Consider the following 15,798-nt stretch of genomic DNA (forward strand, 5'->3'; position numbering starts at 1 on the left):
CGTGTGTCTCCTGTTGACTGCAACACTGGAAGCCCCTCAAGCATCCCAAGCTCAAAGAACCACAGGATCGTGGAGCTGTGCAGTGAACATGGTATTTACAGCTTGTTCTGTCTCTGCCCTCCACCCCCAGAGCTCGGAGTGGGAGCTGGGCTCCCACACATGCTGCAGCCATGTGATTCACAAGGATCTAGCATGGGACCTTTCCCAGGGACAGAGTCCTTGGGCAGAGATGTAAGGGACCCATAGGCTTTTCTTGTGACCGCCACGCTCATCTAACTGCCTGCAACTGGGAGAAGGCACTTGGCCCCTGCACCTCTGGCACAGGATGCAATTCAGCTCCAGCACTTTGCCCTTGCCCACCTTCTTGCCAAGCACCATTAGCACCAAGCCCTGCAGCCCAGAGCTGTCCTCACATGGCTCTAGTTCAATGTGGTGCATCATGTCTTCCCCCTCCTGCCCCAAAGCTATGATTTGACACCTTAAGCCACCACTGTCTTCAGTCTTTTATTTGTATAAAAGCCCTCAACTTAAATGATGTAAAAAAAAAATGGGATCAATTTCACAACAAATGGCTGAAAATGATTGTGTAATCAAATTAATGGCCACAGTAAAAACACACATGGGAAATCTCATTTCAAGAGATCAGTAGCTTGAGTGGTAACTTCAGAGCTAAAAACCTGCTGGGGAGGGACACCACAGTGAAGCCAAGCCTGGCTCGGACCTGCCAGAGCCCCTTGCAAGATGTGTGGTGCTGCTGGCCCTGGCTGAAGTGTCAGGTCTACACAGCATCCTCATTGTGCCGCCCCAGGGTGTTTAGGGCCAGGAGCTCCTTACTGTGGCCTCAACAGGGATGGGATATGAGGAACAGGACACATTCACTACATGTAGGGAGAAGGCAGCAGCACCCAGAGCACATGACAGCCTGTAACAACCAAGGCTGGCCTCCAAGTCAGAGCTGTCCCATCAGCGGCACCAAGAGGGGCTTGGGGGAGAAAGCAGGCATTGTTTGCGGGAGGGGAGGGTTCTGGGGGGACAGTAGTGTCAGCATTGTCCCTGCTGCTGGTGTCCCTCTGACACTAAGCCCCCAGCTCATGGCTGTCTGGGCAATTCATAAAGCCACGAAGTCTGTTAAGGCACAATTCAAGTATCTGTAAACATGGATGATATCCAGGGAGGTTCAGCAAGCGATTCAAGTACCAGTGACACAAGATGCAGCAGCCTTCAGCCATCCTGCCAAAGTGCCAGCACCCACACCTCCTCTGCCGCAGTGACAGACATGTCCCAGATCACCTTCTGGCTGCTGTCGGCTTCAGGGCCGCTTTGGGGGGGATGTCCAGCTGCAACAATGAAGGGGATGTTGGTGGGGTGGGGCGTGAGGTCCCCGTGGGGCCTCTTGCTGCTGGTAGGGGACAGAAGTGACACTGGGTGTTGAGGGGCACTGGGCACAGCTCACCTGGGGCAATACCAGGGATGTGCATGGCTGAGACAAGAGGGTCGGAGGCTTAGTGGGAGGCACTGGTGGTGATGGCGATGCTGCTCCTGCCACCACGCCACAGGGCTGGGCAGAGGGGCAAGAGGCAAAAGTGAAGTGGACTCCCTGTAGGTGAGCCTGCACAGCCTTGCTCTCCAGGCACCAGCCCCAGCTCCATCCCAGCACCAGTGCTGTACTGGGGGCACCTACCTCCTTTCTCTTTAGGGCTGGCAGAGGTTTCCTGGGTGGCTTTGGCCTCTCCTGGGGACAGGAGGGGAGAGACTTGAGTCCTTCTGGGTGCTGGGAAGGGACCTGTGTGAGGGACGGCAGCCAGACTTCAGGGCAGAGGAACAGCTGCCCCAGGGAGCGGGGATGGTGCTGTCCATCAGGCAGGGACATCACACCCAACAGAGGGATGTGGATGAGCTGGCACTCAGGTTCACTTCAGCTCCCACCCCAGGGCTTCATGCTGCACTCCTACCTGCGGGACCGGGCGGCTGGGCACCAGGGGCTGGGTGCTGCGTGGGGCCATGGTGGTGCTGAGCAGCTTGGGGCTGCTGATGTCACAGTGGGACAGCTGGCTGCTGGGGGGCTGCAGCCGGTTCCCCTCTTGAAAGACCGGGTTGGTGAGGCCAGTGGTGGTTCTGCTGGAGGTCCTGTGAGGCAAAGGACTGACAGGCAACAAGGGCTGCTGCAGCCCCTCAGCCCTGAGCTTGTCCTGTATACTTGTAGCTTAACCCTGCTGCAGGCCTTCTTACCCCTTCTGGAAGTACCTCATCCCTCTGCCTCTGAGCAGAACAACACCTCCACCGAGCAGGATGCTGGAGAGTGCCAGCACGGACAGCACAGCAGCCAGGACCATGCTGCTGCTCCCTAACAGAGACACAGTTGACACTGGGACAGGCACCCTGATGCCAGGAATGCCCCATGGGGACAGAGAGGTGGCCAGCATGGCAGCAAGACACTGACCTCGTTCCTCACTCCCACCCTGGCACAAGCACAAAGCTCAGAGAGATGATGCTGGCTACGTGCACAAGGTGCCCTACCTGGTGTGAGCTCCAAAACCTTGTGCTGGCAGTATGGTGGTGCCCACCCTGGCTCACAGTGGCACACCCGCTTGTGATTGCACACCTGAAACCAGGGAGGGCAGAGTCAAGGCAAGGAGGCAAAGTGAACGGCAGGGACTACCAGCCAAGCTGCTTGGAGATGGAGAGCCCTGATAGCTGCAGCCACAGGGAGCATGGAAGCACAACCTACCCCATGGCTGTTACACTTTGCTGAGCAGTTCTTCTTGCCATAGACCAGAAGGTTCTGGCAGCGCCCAGCGTAGCAGACCTGGGGGTGGGTGGGAGGCTCTGAGCACAGCCCCATGGCCGGGAGTCACCTCCCACTGCTCCAGCACATCCCCCAGCCACTCACCATCTCCTCCCCACACTTGGTGCCAGTGGGCACCAGCCTGAGGTTAGTCACCATCTCATTGCCATCGTTGCTGTCTAGGGCTGCTTTGCACTTGAATTGGCCAAAGGAGAGAGTGAAGAAGCCGCTCCCAAGGACAGGACTGGTGGTGTCACTCACGCACAGCAGAGTGCCACACTTCACATCCCTGTCAGCAGAGCAGCTGTGAGCCCTGAGGAGCTTTGCTTGGTCCCCAGGGTCAGAACTGAAAACAGGCTCCCTGCTGCTTACTTGGGGCTGCAGGGCCTCTTCCCAGACTCAGTCAGGCAGTGGAGTTTGAGGTCTTGCCTGCTGTTCTGCTTAAAGCATTCATCAGGAGCTACTCGGGCTGCTGCAGGAGGCACAGAACAGAAGGATCATGTGGAGCCAGAGCCTGCAGCAAGCCAACAGCAGCTGACAGCAACATGAGGGCAGCTACCACAGGCCATCCCTGACACCAAGGACTGCCTGCCCAACCACCAGCCCTCTCCCAAGGTGGGGGGAGAGGAAGAATGCTACCTGGACCCCAGAGTACACGGCACTGCTCAGCATGTGTGGGGCAGGCCCCGTTGTAGCAGTAGCCATTGCCACTCTGGCAGGGGATGCCGTTTTCCTGGAAGACATCCTCCGGGCACTCGGAGCTGAGGCCAGTGCAGTGCTCTGGAAGGTCACAGTCATTCTTGCTGGCCCGGCACATTGTGCCGGCAGCCTTCACCTGTGCAGAAAGAAGGCTGTCAGGAGCCACACGGGCACCACATCCCATTGCCCTGATCCAGGCCAGAGCCTGTCAGCACCCAGGTCTGCAAAGGATCTCTTTGCACCCCCAGAAAGGGGAATCCAGACACGGTGGCTTGTGCCACAGACAGATCTCTGCCAAAGATGGTACAAAGGTGTTTGCTTTTGACTGAGCTACTGCACAGGAAGGGGACATAACCACGAGACCAGTTGTTCCTGTACTTAAGTACTTCCCCCCATGCAACACCTTGTGTTTTGTTTTTAGGTTGGGCTTGCCCCAGGGTCTTCTTACTGTCCTGTCCCTCCATATCAAGGCATTTCTTTAACTGGACAGCAGCAGAGGTCCTCCAGGCCCTTTGGCAGCTGTAGGCATGCATTTCCTCTGCCACAAAGCTCGTCAGGAATTGGAGTTGGGGGGTGGGGGAGAGCGGGCATCATGCCCTAGCCAAACACTAGGCCTCCACCAGGTCTCCATCCCTGCACAGTACCTTGCAGTCCTGGCAGCAGTCACCTTGTGCGCACTCGGCCCCCTCTCTCAGCTGGCAAGTGGTGGCATTGCAGCAGCGATCAAAGCACTCCTGTGAGACACAGCCAAAAATGGCTTGGTTTTGAGACAGCAGAGTCCAAAGTGGCTGGAGGAGGAGAAGCTGCATGGGGCCTGTGTTGGTGGGACCAAGGACCAAGGCTGCATGGGGCCTCTCATTACCACAGGACTGACAAGTCTCAGATTTGCTTTAGCTGCAAGCTCCCAAGAGAAAAACACCATTGCCACAAACCCACACTGCAGAGAGAGCAGCAAAAGCCTTCCAAAACAGGAAGGGGCTGAAACTTTTCCAAATGCCCCCTGAAAGATTCTTTCCTTCTTTTGGGGGGGCAGTGTAACCATCATAGGCATAAAATGGCTCCAGGTTGAACCATGGGGCAAAAGCACAGCAACATCCTGGTCCAAAACTCTGCACTGCCTGACTGGGGCCCTGCACTGTGAGTGTGAACTATTCCTGCAGCATCTTTACCCACATTACCATCATAAAACCAGAAGACTACAATAGATTTTTCATAAGATATGGAGTTTGGAGGAAAACAGACATGACCTGGGCCCCTGGAAAGGTAGCACCCTTCGCAAATCTCCAAGAATGACACAGAGGATCTCTGCGCTCACTGCATGAAGAAGGCAATGGGTTCCTCCCCACAGGTCCCAGCACAGGAGATGTCCCCTGGCAGTTTGTCACAAAACTTCCCACTGTGTTGCACTGGGATGAGGAAGAGCTAAACACGCTTCTTGCGAGGACAATTTGTTCTGATGTCCCCTTTCTTAGGCCATCTCTCCTGAGGACATGCTGGGGGATGTTTCCCTGGGGATGCCTTTTCTAGGAATGCTCCTGCTAAAACCACAGCCAGCTACATGAGGGGTGGGGGGGCACACATCTAAGTTAACAAATGCCTTCCCCAAGCTATTTTTTGGCATGAACATAAGGAGCACAGGCAAGTCAGGAGGTCTTGCAAAGCCCAAAGGCTGGAAAGAAGCTTGCACAACCCTCTCTGAGTCTGAGTGAGGGGGTTTCAGGTCCCAGCTACCCCATTTCTTCCTGAGCACCCAGGCTGTACCTCTGGCCTGCCGCAGTCGCACTGCTCTCCCCGCTCTACAAACCGGTTCCCACACACTGGCTCCCCATACAGCTCATCCGCCTGGGGGACATTCAGCAGGCAGCTGGTCCTGGGGTCCTTGAGGAACTGCCACATGTCCTGCTCACTGCAGCTGCTGAAGAGCCTGGGATAAGTCAAGCTGAAGGGGCACAAAACCAGGCAGTAGTGAGCACAGTGGAGCACCTGCAGCCCTTCCCACCCAGCAAAGGTCAGTTAACAAAGTGGTGAATGTTCTCCCAGACCTGACAGTCTACCAAGATTCACTCCAGCTCTCATCAGATCTAGAAATATTTGTTGCCCAAGGCTACTCTTCACTCTTTCTTCACATTTTCTCCACTCACCTGATCTTCGCTGCCATAACACATCCTCCTTGATCTTTGATTACAGGACAGTGGCAGCCAGCAATATCTTCATCATGAGACATCCCTAGGTTGTGTCCCATCTCGTGAGCCATGGTGGATGCAGCACCGATAGGATCCATGCTGTGGTCCTATGGAACAAGAACTGAAATGTGGTCACAGAATCACAGAGTATTAAGGATTGGAAGGGACCTTGAAAGATCATCTAGTCCTGTCCCCCTGCCAGAGCAGGAACACCTAAATCATTTCACACAGGAATGCATCCAGGCAGGTTTTGAAAGTCTCCAGAGAAGGAGATTCCACAACCCTCCTGGGCAGCCTGTTCCAGTGCTGTCACCCTCACTGTAAAAAAGTTTCGTCTCATATTTAAGTGGAACCTCCTATGTTCCATCTTGCATCCATTGCCCCTTGTCCTATCATTGGGTGTCACTGAGAAGAGCCTGACTCCATCCTCCTGACACTCACCCTTTACATATTTATAAATATAAATGTTAATAAGGTCACCCCTCAGTCTCGTCTTCTCCAAGCTAAAGAGACCCAGCTCTCTCAGCCTTTCCTCATAAGGGAGATGCTCCACTCCCTTAATCATCCTCGTGGCTCTGCACTGAACTCTCTCAAACAGTTCCCTGTCCTTCCTGAACTGAGGGGCCCAGAACTGGATGCAGTATTCTAGATGTGGTCTCACCAGGGCAGAGCAGAGGGGGAGGGGAACCTCCCTCGACCTACTAATCACACCCCTTCTGATACACCCCAGGATGACATCAGTCTTCTTGGCCACAAGGGCACACTGCTGGCTCATGGTCATCCGGCTGTCCACCAGGACCCCCAGGTCCCTCTCCCCTTCACTGCTCTTCAGCAGGGCAGTCCCCAACTTTCACTGGCGTCTGGGGTTTTTCTTGCCCAGATGCAGGACTCTACACTTGCCCTCGTTATATTTCATTTTCTCCCCACCCAATTCATCCAGCAGGACACTGGATGGCAGCACAGCCTTCCAGTGTGTCAGCCACTCCTCCCAGTTTAGTGTCATCAGCAAACTTGCTGCCAGTGCACTCCATTCCCTCATCCAAGTCATCAATGAATATATTAAACAACACTGGTCCCAGGACTGACCCTTGAGGGACTTCACTAGATACAGGACTCCAAATGGGGATGGAGCATCCACTGTTTCTCTAGACAGCCTGTTCCAGTGCCTCACCACCCTCTGAGTAAAGAATTTCTTCCTAATTCCTAATCTAAATCCACCACCTTTTAGATTAAAACCATTACCCCTTTTCCTATCACCACACACCCTGAAAAAAAGTCCCTCCACAGGTTTCCTCTAGTAGCCCTGTAGGTACTGGAAGGCTGCTATAACATCTCCCTACAGCCTTCTCTTCTGTAGACTGAGGTAACTGAAGAAAAAAGCTGAGCCTGGTGTCACAGCCTCTGAAGAACTCCAGACTGGGCTCTGAGGGGTGTAAGTCAGCATAGATAAAGCAGATACCCTGAAATGCTGCTTTGCATGTCACACATTTGACTGCTTATGTTCCAGTAAAGGATGTCATCCCTGGGGAGAAATGAATGGATGAGAAGCATAAACAAGATGACGAAAGACCAACTGAAAGTCAAGTCCCAACCATGTGACAGGTGGTATGAGAAGCCCCATGTCCATACAGCAACTCTGGGATGATTTTTATTGCTCAGGTACCTCAGAGACCTCTGCTGCAGCCCTTGTGGCATGTGCCTAGGCAGTGGGACCCACCTGATTGACACCGCCTGAGTCCCTGGTGCACATCGCAAGCTTCTTTGCCAGCCCTACGGTTGTGTCATAGAAGTCTACACCACTGTGGGAAGGAAAAGTGACCATGGGCATGGAATCTCTGTGCCAGCTCGGAAGCACCCATCCAGCCTGCTTACGTGATCAGCTGGGCATTGTCGTGCTGCTTCCTCTTCAGCAGCTCCGTCTCCCGCCAGCGGAGGAAGTTCTCCAGTGTCACCTCTGCATTACGACTGACTGTGATTTTGTCCCTGTTGCTCCACACCTCCAAGCCAATCAAGGCCACACGCAGGCCCAGAGGCTGGTAAAGCTGCAAAGGAATACAGTGCTTGTACTTTAGCCACGCAGCAGAGTAACAGTCTCACCTCCCCTGGGAACTTGTTGCCCAGCCAGGCCCCCCCACCAGCAATACTATATGAGGTATAGCACCTCTAGTCCCCCTCAAAAACTAGCATGAGCTGGGCTAAACTATGTAGACAGGTCCTTCCTTTTCTTGAGGGCATCTGTAGGACATGGTCCCAGAAGAAATTCCCTGCTGTCCCCTCATGTAAAGTACCTAACAGAGAGCTCAGAGGCAGGCTTCACATGCTCCTGAGGACTCCAGGTAGAGATGAGCCTCAATGCCTACTTTGCACACCCTACTGGCCAGCAGAGTTGGTCACCCACCTATCTAATGGTGTGAGGTTGGCTCCAGCTCTACCACAGATCTCTCCCAGCTTTGACTGGGGTGACCGGGGCCCGTGCTAGCACTGCAGGAGTAAGGAAGGTAAGTTGGCACCCTGGGTCTCACCTTGTCAACATGGTTCACAATTTCCTTCATGCGGTTCTGCACCCTGTGCAAGTCCTTGTATTTTCTGAACTAGGGGAAGGACACAGAGAGATTCCCAAGTTGGCTTCCAGTTCCCAGCAGCCATGTAAGACTGAAAGCATGAACTCACCCTCCCTTACCTCTTCATTGTCTACAACCAGGACAAGCTCCACATATCGGGGCCCCTTGCGTAACTGGGCTGATTTCTGGAAGGGAAGACAAAAGTGAGTGCAGAGAAAAGCACAGCTCTCTGGTTTGCTGAGCCCTGTGGGATTTGTTGGAACCTCAGGCATCTTCCAGTGCAAGACTAGAGGTTCTTCTGACTCTGCTTTCTGATGTTATTTGGCCCAGGTGTTTCAGACATCTTCCAACACACAAGGAAAAGCTCCAGCCTGCTACTGCTTTAAGGCAGGCGAGAGGCTCTGTGAGACCCTGTGTGGGACTGTGCCAGGCAAGGAGCAGGGCAAGGGGAGGGAAGCATCTCCGTGCAATGCAGCATGGCCCAGCTCTCTCCTGGGCTTCACAGACCCTAGGCTCTCAAAAACTCAGCTATGACAAGGAGAAGCAATGTGATCCTTAACCCAGTTATAGAGCTTCATGGGTGCAGCAATTTTAGGGTCATGGTCATACTCCAGGTGCATACTCCGGGTGGCACCGGCCTCTTGGCATGCACTGCGCTTTGTCCTGAGGTGGGCAGCTCTGTACACCGCATGCCAGCCAGCCTTGTCCTCCTCTAGAGGCTTCAGCAGGAAGGTGGTCTCATTCACGTGGAAAAAGCCACTGCCAAGAGAGAGGGCAGGCATCAGGCTGGGGCGGTGTCATGCCAGCAGCCTCACAGACACTGTGCAGGATGGACAGAACACACGCCAGCCCTGTGAGCACCTGTGATACAACACACAGCCATACAGGAAAGCATCCACCACTTAACCCACCCTTCTGTGGCTCCCCTAGGTAGTTGGGATGAGTTACAGGTCATTCACAGGCTGTGGCAGTCAGGTCCTCCTGGCCACGTGCAGGACATCACAAACAGCAAAAAGCCCTAAGCAGCTCTTGGGCCATATGTTAATCCCTAGCCACTGTGCACAGGAAAAGCCAGGGACTTTGTGCCTCTTCCCTGCAACTATGTCTCATCTTTCTGCGCCTGTATTATCCCATTCTCTGTGTGTATCGTTATGCTGCTTGTCCTGCCTGTGAACATGTCGTCCTCCTGCTACACAAACATATTACATGTCCCATGTATGCACACGCTGTGCTGAGCCAGGGTCCCTACAAACACAACCACTGCTCGCTACTGGAGAGCGAATTTGGTGTGGTAGAGTGGATGGCTCTGGTCCCATTCACAGACCCGGGGAAAGTGCTGCCTGCCCTGACCTCTTGTCCTGCTCAGCTTTCCACTTTCACTTGGTGCCATGAATCACTCCCCCAGAAGTGACACTGTAAAACTCTGCGGCTCTTTTCCCTGCTAGGCGCTGAGCCACAGAGCCATGCACACCCAGAATGTGGGGAAAGATTGTCTTTTGTTTTCCCTTTTCTTCCGTACTGCCCCCAACCAAACTGTGCCCCGGGGAAACCTCAGGTCCTACCTGAGCCCGCCACAGGTGCTGATGCTTGCTGCAGAGTCTGTGTACCCCACAACATGGCCTTGATAAAAGCAGTGATCCTGAAACACAGAAAAGAGGTGCATAACATTGTGTCTTACCAATCTGGCCTTCTGCAATGGCGTGATTACATCAGTGGGCAAGGGAAGACCAACTGATGATGATGCAACTCCATAGGGTTGCAGTCAATGGCTCAATGTCTAAACAGAGACCAGTAGCAAGTGGTGTCCCTCAAGGGTCCATGCCAGGACCAATACTATTTAATATCTTAATCAGTGACATGGACAGTGGGATTGAGTACATCCTCAGCAAGTCTGTGGATGACACCAAGCTGAGTGGTGTGGTTGATATGCTACTGGGAACTGATGTCACCCAGAAGGAATTGGACAAGGCACAAGGATGATCAAGGGGCTGGAGCACCTCTCCTATGAACACAGGCTGAGGGAGTTGGGGTTGTTCTGCCTAAAGAAGAGAAAATTCCAGGAAGACCTTCTAGCATCCTTCCAGTGCCTAAGGCGGGTTGCAGGAAAGTTGGTGTGGGGGGGTACTTTTTACATGTGCCTGTAGCTCTATGACAAGGTGAAATGGTTTTAAACTAGAAGAGGTTAGATTTAGATCACAGAAGAATACAGAAGAATTTTTTTACAGTGTGTGTGAGACACTGGAACAAGCTGACTGGAGAAGCTTGACTGTTGGAAGTGTTCAAAGTCAGGCTGGATGGGACTTTGGGTGACCTGATCTAGTGAAAGCTGTCCCTGCCCATGGCAGGGGCTTGGAGTGGGTCTCAGCTCAGCCTTGGAGGCATCTCAGCCCTCCAGGAAGCATGATAAAGCCTCTGTGTCATTGGTGGTGACCCAAAAACTCCTCTTCCAGGAGGCTACTGTTACTCCAGACCCATACCTGGACATCTGGCTTCTCTGTGATCTCTGTGCCATCAGCCAAGTAGTGTGTCTCAGTGTAATGCTGTCCCAGCAGCTCCCTGCAGATCAGAAAAGGGAGCAGCATCATGAGAAACATCAGCTTTGGAGAGAGGATGGCTAGAAAGCAAGGCAGAAGGGTTCCATGTTGCTCCAGACCTCTCAAGCCAAATCTAACCCACCTGACCCACAGCACACTTGACACTCCCAAGAGCTCCCGGCTTGGATTTATTTTCCCAGTGTGGGTCTGGGCTGATGGCTTTGGTGGCCAGAGCTGTGATGTTGGGCCCCAGAGAAGTGACATGTGCAGCAGGGTGGTAAGTGAGCCTGCCCAGGGCCTGCCCACCCACACTCACCTGTTCTTCTCTAGGTGCAGAAGGTAGTCCCTGCCTTCAGCTTGGATGCTGTAGAGGACATGGTCTGGGTAGGTGCTCTGCAGGAAACAAGATGATGGCACAAGTCAACACAAACTGCAGAAAGGATGGCTCCATTGCCCTGATCTTGCACATCCTTCCTGCTGGAAGGCAACTGTGGGATGGGGAGACTTGCTCCTCACTGGCCACATGCAAGCTCACCCTGAAGGCATCCAGCAAAGACGCAAGAAATCAGACAAAAAGAAAGCATGCGGGCAATAATGTGAATCCCCAGCACATCCTGAGATAACAAGCAGGTCGCCAGCAATGAAGCTGAGTCAGCAAAGGCTGGTTTTCCATGTCTGACACATGGCTGCAGATGGCCACATCAGAAACTGAAGTTTCCTGCTCATCAGTCACAAGAGCTCCTTTTCTGGGACTGAGTTCAGAACTTACTCACAGGCTGAACCACAAAGATCCTTGGTGCCCAACTGCTTTCATCAGCAGAGTCTTCCTTATCTCTGCCTGATCTAACACGGATATGATGAATAGAAAATAACCTTATTTGGATTCTTGTCTGCTACTGACGGTAAAGTTCAGTCTCATTGTGTTGGATTCCTCCCCCATCCCTCCTTCCCCCCCAGTGCTGGTGGAAGGGCCCCAAAAGTGTCTCAAGCACACCCTTTGGTCCCTAGGACCAGGTCAGTGGGGCCAAGGCCCCCATGGAGATGCTGTATATCCACAGAGAGCAGGGCTGCTCCACCTTTATGAGAAGATTTGTTTTCCACTGGCCAAAGATCCCATGTGATCCCCCTCCCTTGGAGGCTGGGACAGAGACCTCCAGAGATACCAGCTCCCTGGGGCTGGTGGGAGAGACAGCAAGGGATGTAGGACCTGAGACCTCCTCAGCCACTGCTGCAGCAAGGAGACAGTACCCCGAGGCGCATCCTCAGCTCTTATGGATCCTGGGGTGGAGACTCAAGCAAACTGGAAAGTGAGGGCTCACATTCCTCCTTGATGAGGTGTCTGGCTTCTGCCTGGGTGGATGGTGATGGTACCTATAGTCATCACAGAGTCTGGTCAGGTAGAGGGGTTTTCCTGCTCTCGGTCACCCTCAGTTCCTGCCGCCTGTCTTTCCAGCTTGCATTGCTGCTGGCAGCAATCGGCTGCTGGCCACAAAACGCTCTCACAGGTTCCTGGCAAATTCTTCTCTCATGAACAATGTCTCCCATATGACATGTCTGTCCAGCACCCGCAGACAAAGTGGTGCTGTGTTATTGTTGGCAGTTCTGGAGGCTTTAAGAAATTGCAGAACAGCAATTCAGAGGGCAGAGTAGCGGCCGTCTCTTGGAGACAACCACAGAGTGAGGAGATGAAGAAAAAAAAAAAAAAAAAAAAACATGATAGAGATTCCCCACAATTCACCCAGCCACACATCAGAGGCTTGGCTGGCACCATCCAGGAGGACTTGTCCAGCCCAAGTTCCTCAAAGCCCTTCATGCTCCTCCTCCAGGACCCTTTCTTGTGGGGGAGCAGAGAGATGCAAAGAGAGGGGCAAAGATGCCCAGTGGCACAGATGGTGTCTTTAAATAGCAACATTTGTCTCATGGACAAGTTTAGGTTTCTAGAGCAGAGAAAACAGATGCTTTTGGGGAGTGTTTTTGAAGCTGTTTTATCAGAAAGGGTTTGAATCATGGATGAACATGCTGTATGAAGAGTTTACTAGGAAACAAATGTCCTCAACCCTTCCATCACCACAGGTGCTAAAATTGGTGCTTTTCACTCTTAAAACACAAATCCATGTATTCGGCTGGTCTTCACTTCTTCCAAGGCAATGTGGAAAGCCTCTTTAGTTCAAGGCCTACATCACATGAATGCCTACCTGAGCACTCAAAACTCCTAAGTCAAACCCCATTCCCTCCCTCAGATTACAAGGTTTCTGGAAAAAAAAAAAAAAAGAAAAAAAAAAGAGAGTTTCTTTCATGTGGGTTTCTGAAACTTTCTGATTCTTATTTCCTGGCCCCAAAGGATTAAAACAAAACAAAACAAAAAAACTTAAGCAAACAACCTGCAAACTCCTATTTAAGTAAAGACCAGATGTCACAAGATCAGTGCAAGACTGGAAGGGGCAGCCACACTATATAACATCTCCAAAGAAAGCACTAAACATTGCCCTTCCAGAGAGTCCTTCCTGCTATCAGCCCCTATTTTGACCTGAAACCATCCAGAAAAGCTGTTGTGATCAAATACCTCCACATGGTGGACAGAACATGCAGTATCATTCAACCAGTGCAGACACCTGGCTAAAGAGGTCCAGCTCTGAGCTCTGACCTCTGCTGACCAAAACCCTGCTGGACACCCTGAGAGGCAGTGAAGGTGGCTGTGCAGAGATGGAATTTGGGAGGCGACACTACTTACAGGTGATGCAGAGAGGTCCCTCTTCCCCCGGGGCTCCAGCACCCTGCGTGGCATCACCATCTCATACTGCTCGACATGGGCCAGCTCCTCCTCTGGTCCACTAGAGACGCCTAGAAAATTCAAAGGGGGAAAATTCAAAATTCATCTGTGCTTTGAGCTTGCTACCTTTGCAACCCTCGTTTTTTGATGTCTGAAAGCAGAGGCTCCTCAGCACAGGAGGGAGCCAGCCAGGCCAGCAGTGGAGCAAAGTGCCTGTCTGCGGTGCCTGGAGCCTCACACATGGTGCCCGAGCAGAGCCAGCAGCCTTTGCTGCCTCCCCCTCGGCTGGCTGAGTCACAGTTTCTCCGCCAGCACATCTCTGGCTGCCGATGACAAATCCCCCTTCCCCCCATTCTCACAGGAGTTTCATCCAGGTGCAATTGCATAATGCTGCAACGGGCTGGCAGCATGGCACAGGACAGAGGTCACCGGGAGCACATCTGTGGTGGGGACCAGTGTCAGACGGGGGGCTTCTCTGGCTGTAGGAGACGAGCCAGGCACTTGGGCTCAGTCCCAGTTTGCCATCCCCTGTCCTCAAGTGAGTGTGAGGTGGCGGATGGCACATGGAGAGGTGATGGAGAGTCGGGTGGTGATGGCGAGTGAGGAGGTGATGGAGAGTGGGGCAGTGCTGGAGTGTGGGGCGGCAGCGGCAGTGATGACCGCCAGCCTGGCACTGGAGCTCTGCCCCCCGTCTGAAGCGGTCGAAATCTTCCCGACCGAGCCGTCCTGACGAGCCAGCACCCCTCCGCTCAGCAACCCCGCTGCTGCCCCGCCCCGCGAGCCTCCCCGCGCACCCACCCGCGAGCTCCCCCAGAGCCCTGGGCACCTCCGCCCGTTCTCACCGTGGCCGAGCAGCAGCAGCAGCAGCAGCAGCCCCAGCAGCCGGAGGACGAGCGTCGGGACCATGGCTCGGCACTGCCCGGCCCCAGCCGCTCCGCGCCGCTCCGCTCCGCGCCGGCAGCCCCCGCCCGCCGTGACTCACCCACGGGCGGCAGGACGGGACGGGACGAGGCGAGAAGGGCCGCGGATGGGGCCGCCCCCGGCAGGGGGGGGGTGGTCCGTGGGGCCGGGGCGGGGAGACCACAAGAGGAACGCAGCAGGGCCCCCCCCCTGCTTCCCATGGCGGGGATTCGCTCCGGACAGCCGTCAGGCTCGGGGGGGGGGGGATGGTGACGGGGGCAGCCCCGGCTGCAGGCGCTGTAATTGCCCCGTGGCCGTGGAGGAGAACCGCATCTTGGCCCTGGGGAGGGAAGTGCGGCCGGTGTCGCTTGCTTGTGGTCATGGGCTCCTTCGCAAGGGCTCGCATGACCCAAAGCTGCTGGGTTCTGGAGGCCTGCGTCTCCACTGGCCTCCAACTCCTCGCTACAACCTGGGGATGGGTACTGCTTGGAGAGTCCCCCTCCTCTTCTGGGGTCTCCTGGGCTCGGGGACCACATGCTGGTTGTGGCTCTGCTTCATGTCCTCAGGCCAGTGGCTCTGTCCTGTGTCACCACTGCAATTCACTGGGGTTTACTCAGTCTTTTGCCTCTTGGCCAGGGTGTCCTGGGGAGCCTCAGGGACCTTGGTGGCCTGCAGCCGGGTGTTGTCTACCTACTAGAACCATTTTCCTGCCTATTTTTTCCTTTCATTACTTTCACCCGAACACTCCTAGCCACGTCTGATCATAACAATATTATTATTTCTATTACAGTTGTACCCACTGCAATGACTGCACTTGCAAATTGTGCAGAGCTGAGCAGGCCTTGCAAGAACCACAGACCACTGCAGGCAGCCTGGCTCACAGGAGAGATACAGACTGGTCAAGCAACAACAAGCTTCTCCAGACACTGAGACCTGACCCGTGGAATGTGAGGCTGCTGAATTCAGACAGTTGTTCCTTGCGACTCTCCTGGCACAAGAAGGCTATGCAGCCCTTTGTGGAGGGAAGACACACAGATGCCTCCTGCTCTGTGCTAGCAGGAAGATGTCCAACCTGGCCTGCCCTTGAAGAGGGTGTATCTCTGAATACACCCTCTGAATACCTGGGGGGTATAGCCACTTTTGGGTCACAGTTTTGGGGCAGCTGAAGTTACCTGTCAGTGTGTTCTCATGCTGGGGACACTGGAGGAAGCTTGCACGCTCTCCCCATGGCCAATGGCCAGGACAACACCTTATAAGAATATGAGTGTAAATGGCATATGCATGTGAAGCAGGATGCAGAAAAACCTGGAGGGTGTTCACAAGAGAGATGACCAACAACTGGATTTAACCCAGGGAGCTTCAAAGG

General features: G+C 53.9%; 1 protein-coding gene across 15 annotated transcripts; it reads right to left on the reverse strand.

Moving 5' to 3' along the window:
* Positions 1-491: 491 nt before the first annotated feature.
* Positions 492-14,594, reverse strand: ADAM8 (ADAM metallopeptidase domain 8). 15 transcript variants are annotated; one of them, XM_068687785.1, is made up of 23 exons: positions 14,375-14,589; positions 13,494-13,603; positions 11,079-11,155; positions 10,706-10,784; positions 9,791-9,867; positions 8,789-8,987; positions 8,348-8,413; positions 8,190-8,258; positions 7,540-7,709; positions 7,385-7,466; positions 5,626-5,774; positions 5,246-5,423; positions 4,129-4,272; positions 3,425-3,620; positions 3,158-3,257; positions 2,891-3,074; positions 2,729-2,806; positions 2,518-2,602; positions 2,230-2,344; positions 1,953-2,127; positions 1,682-1,783; positions 1,454-1,558; positions 492-1,337 (listed from the first exon to the last, which is right to left on the reverse strand). In XM_068687785.1, the coding sequence occupies exons 1-23, from the start codon at positions 14,436-14,438 to the stop codon at positions 1,287-1,289; spliced, it is 2,655 nt and encodes an 884-aa protein (XP_068543886.1). In that variant the 5' UTR covers positions 14,439-14,589; the 3' UTR covers positions 492-1,286. The 15 variants fall into 15 exon arrangements, with proteins under 15 accessions (XP_068543886.1, XP_068543887.1, XP_068543889.1 ...); XM_068687786.1 differs by having other exon boundaries at positions 1,682-1,732; positions 1,953-2,142; positions 14,375-14,588; XM_068687788.1 differs by having other exon boundaries at positions 4,129-4,218; positions 14,375-14,584.
* Positions 14,595-15,798: the final 1,204 nt, after the last annotated feature.

This window comes from Anas acuta, chromosome 7 (assembly GCF_963932015.1).
Source record: "Anas acuta chromosome 7, bAnaAcu1.1, whole genome shotgun sequence".
In the NCBI taxonomy this organism is placed as follows: domain Eukaryota; kingdom Metazoa; phylum Chordata; class Aves; order Anseriformes; family Anatidae; genus Anas; species Anas acuta.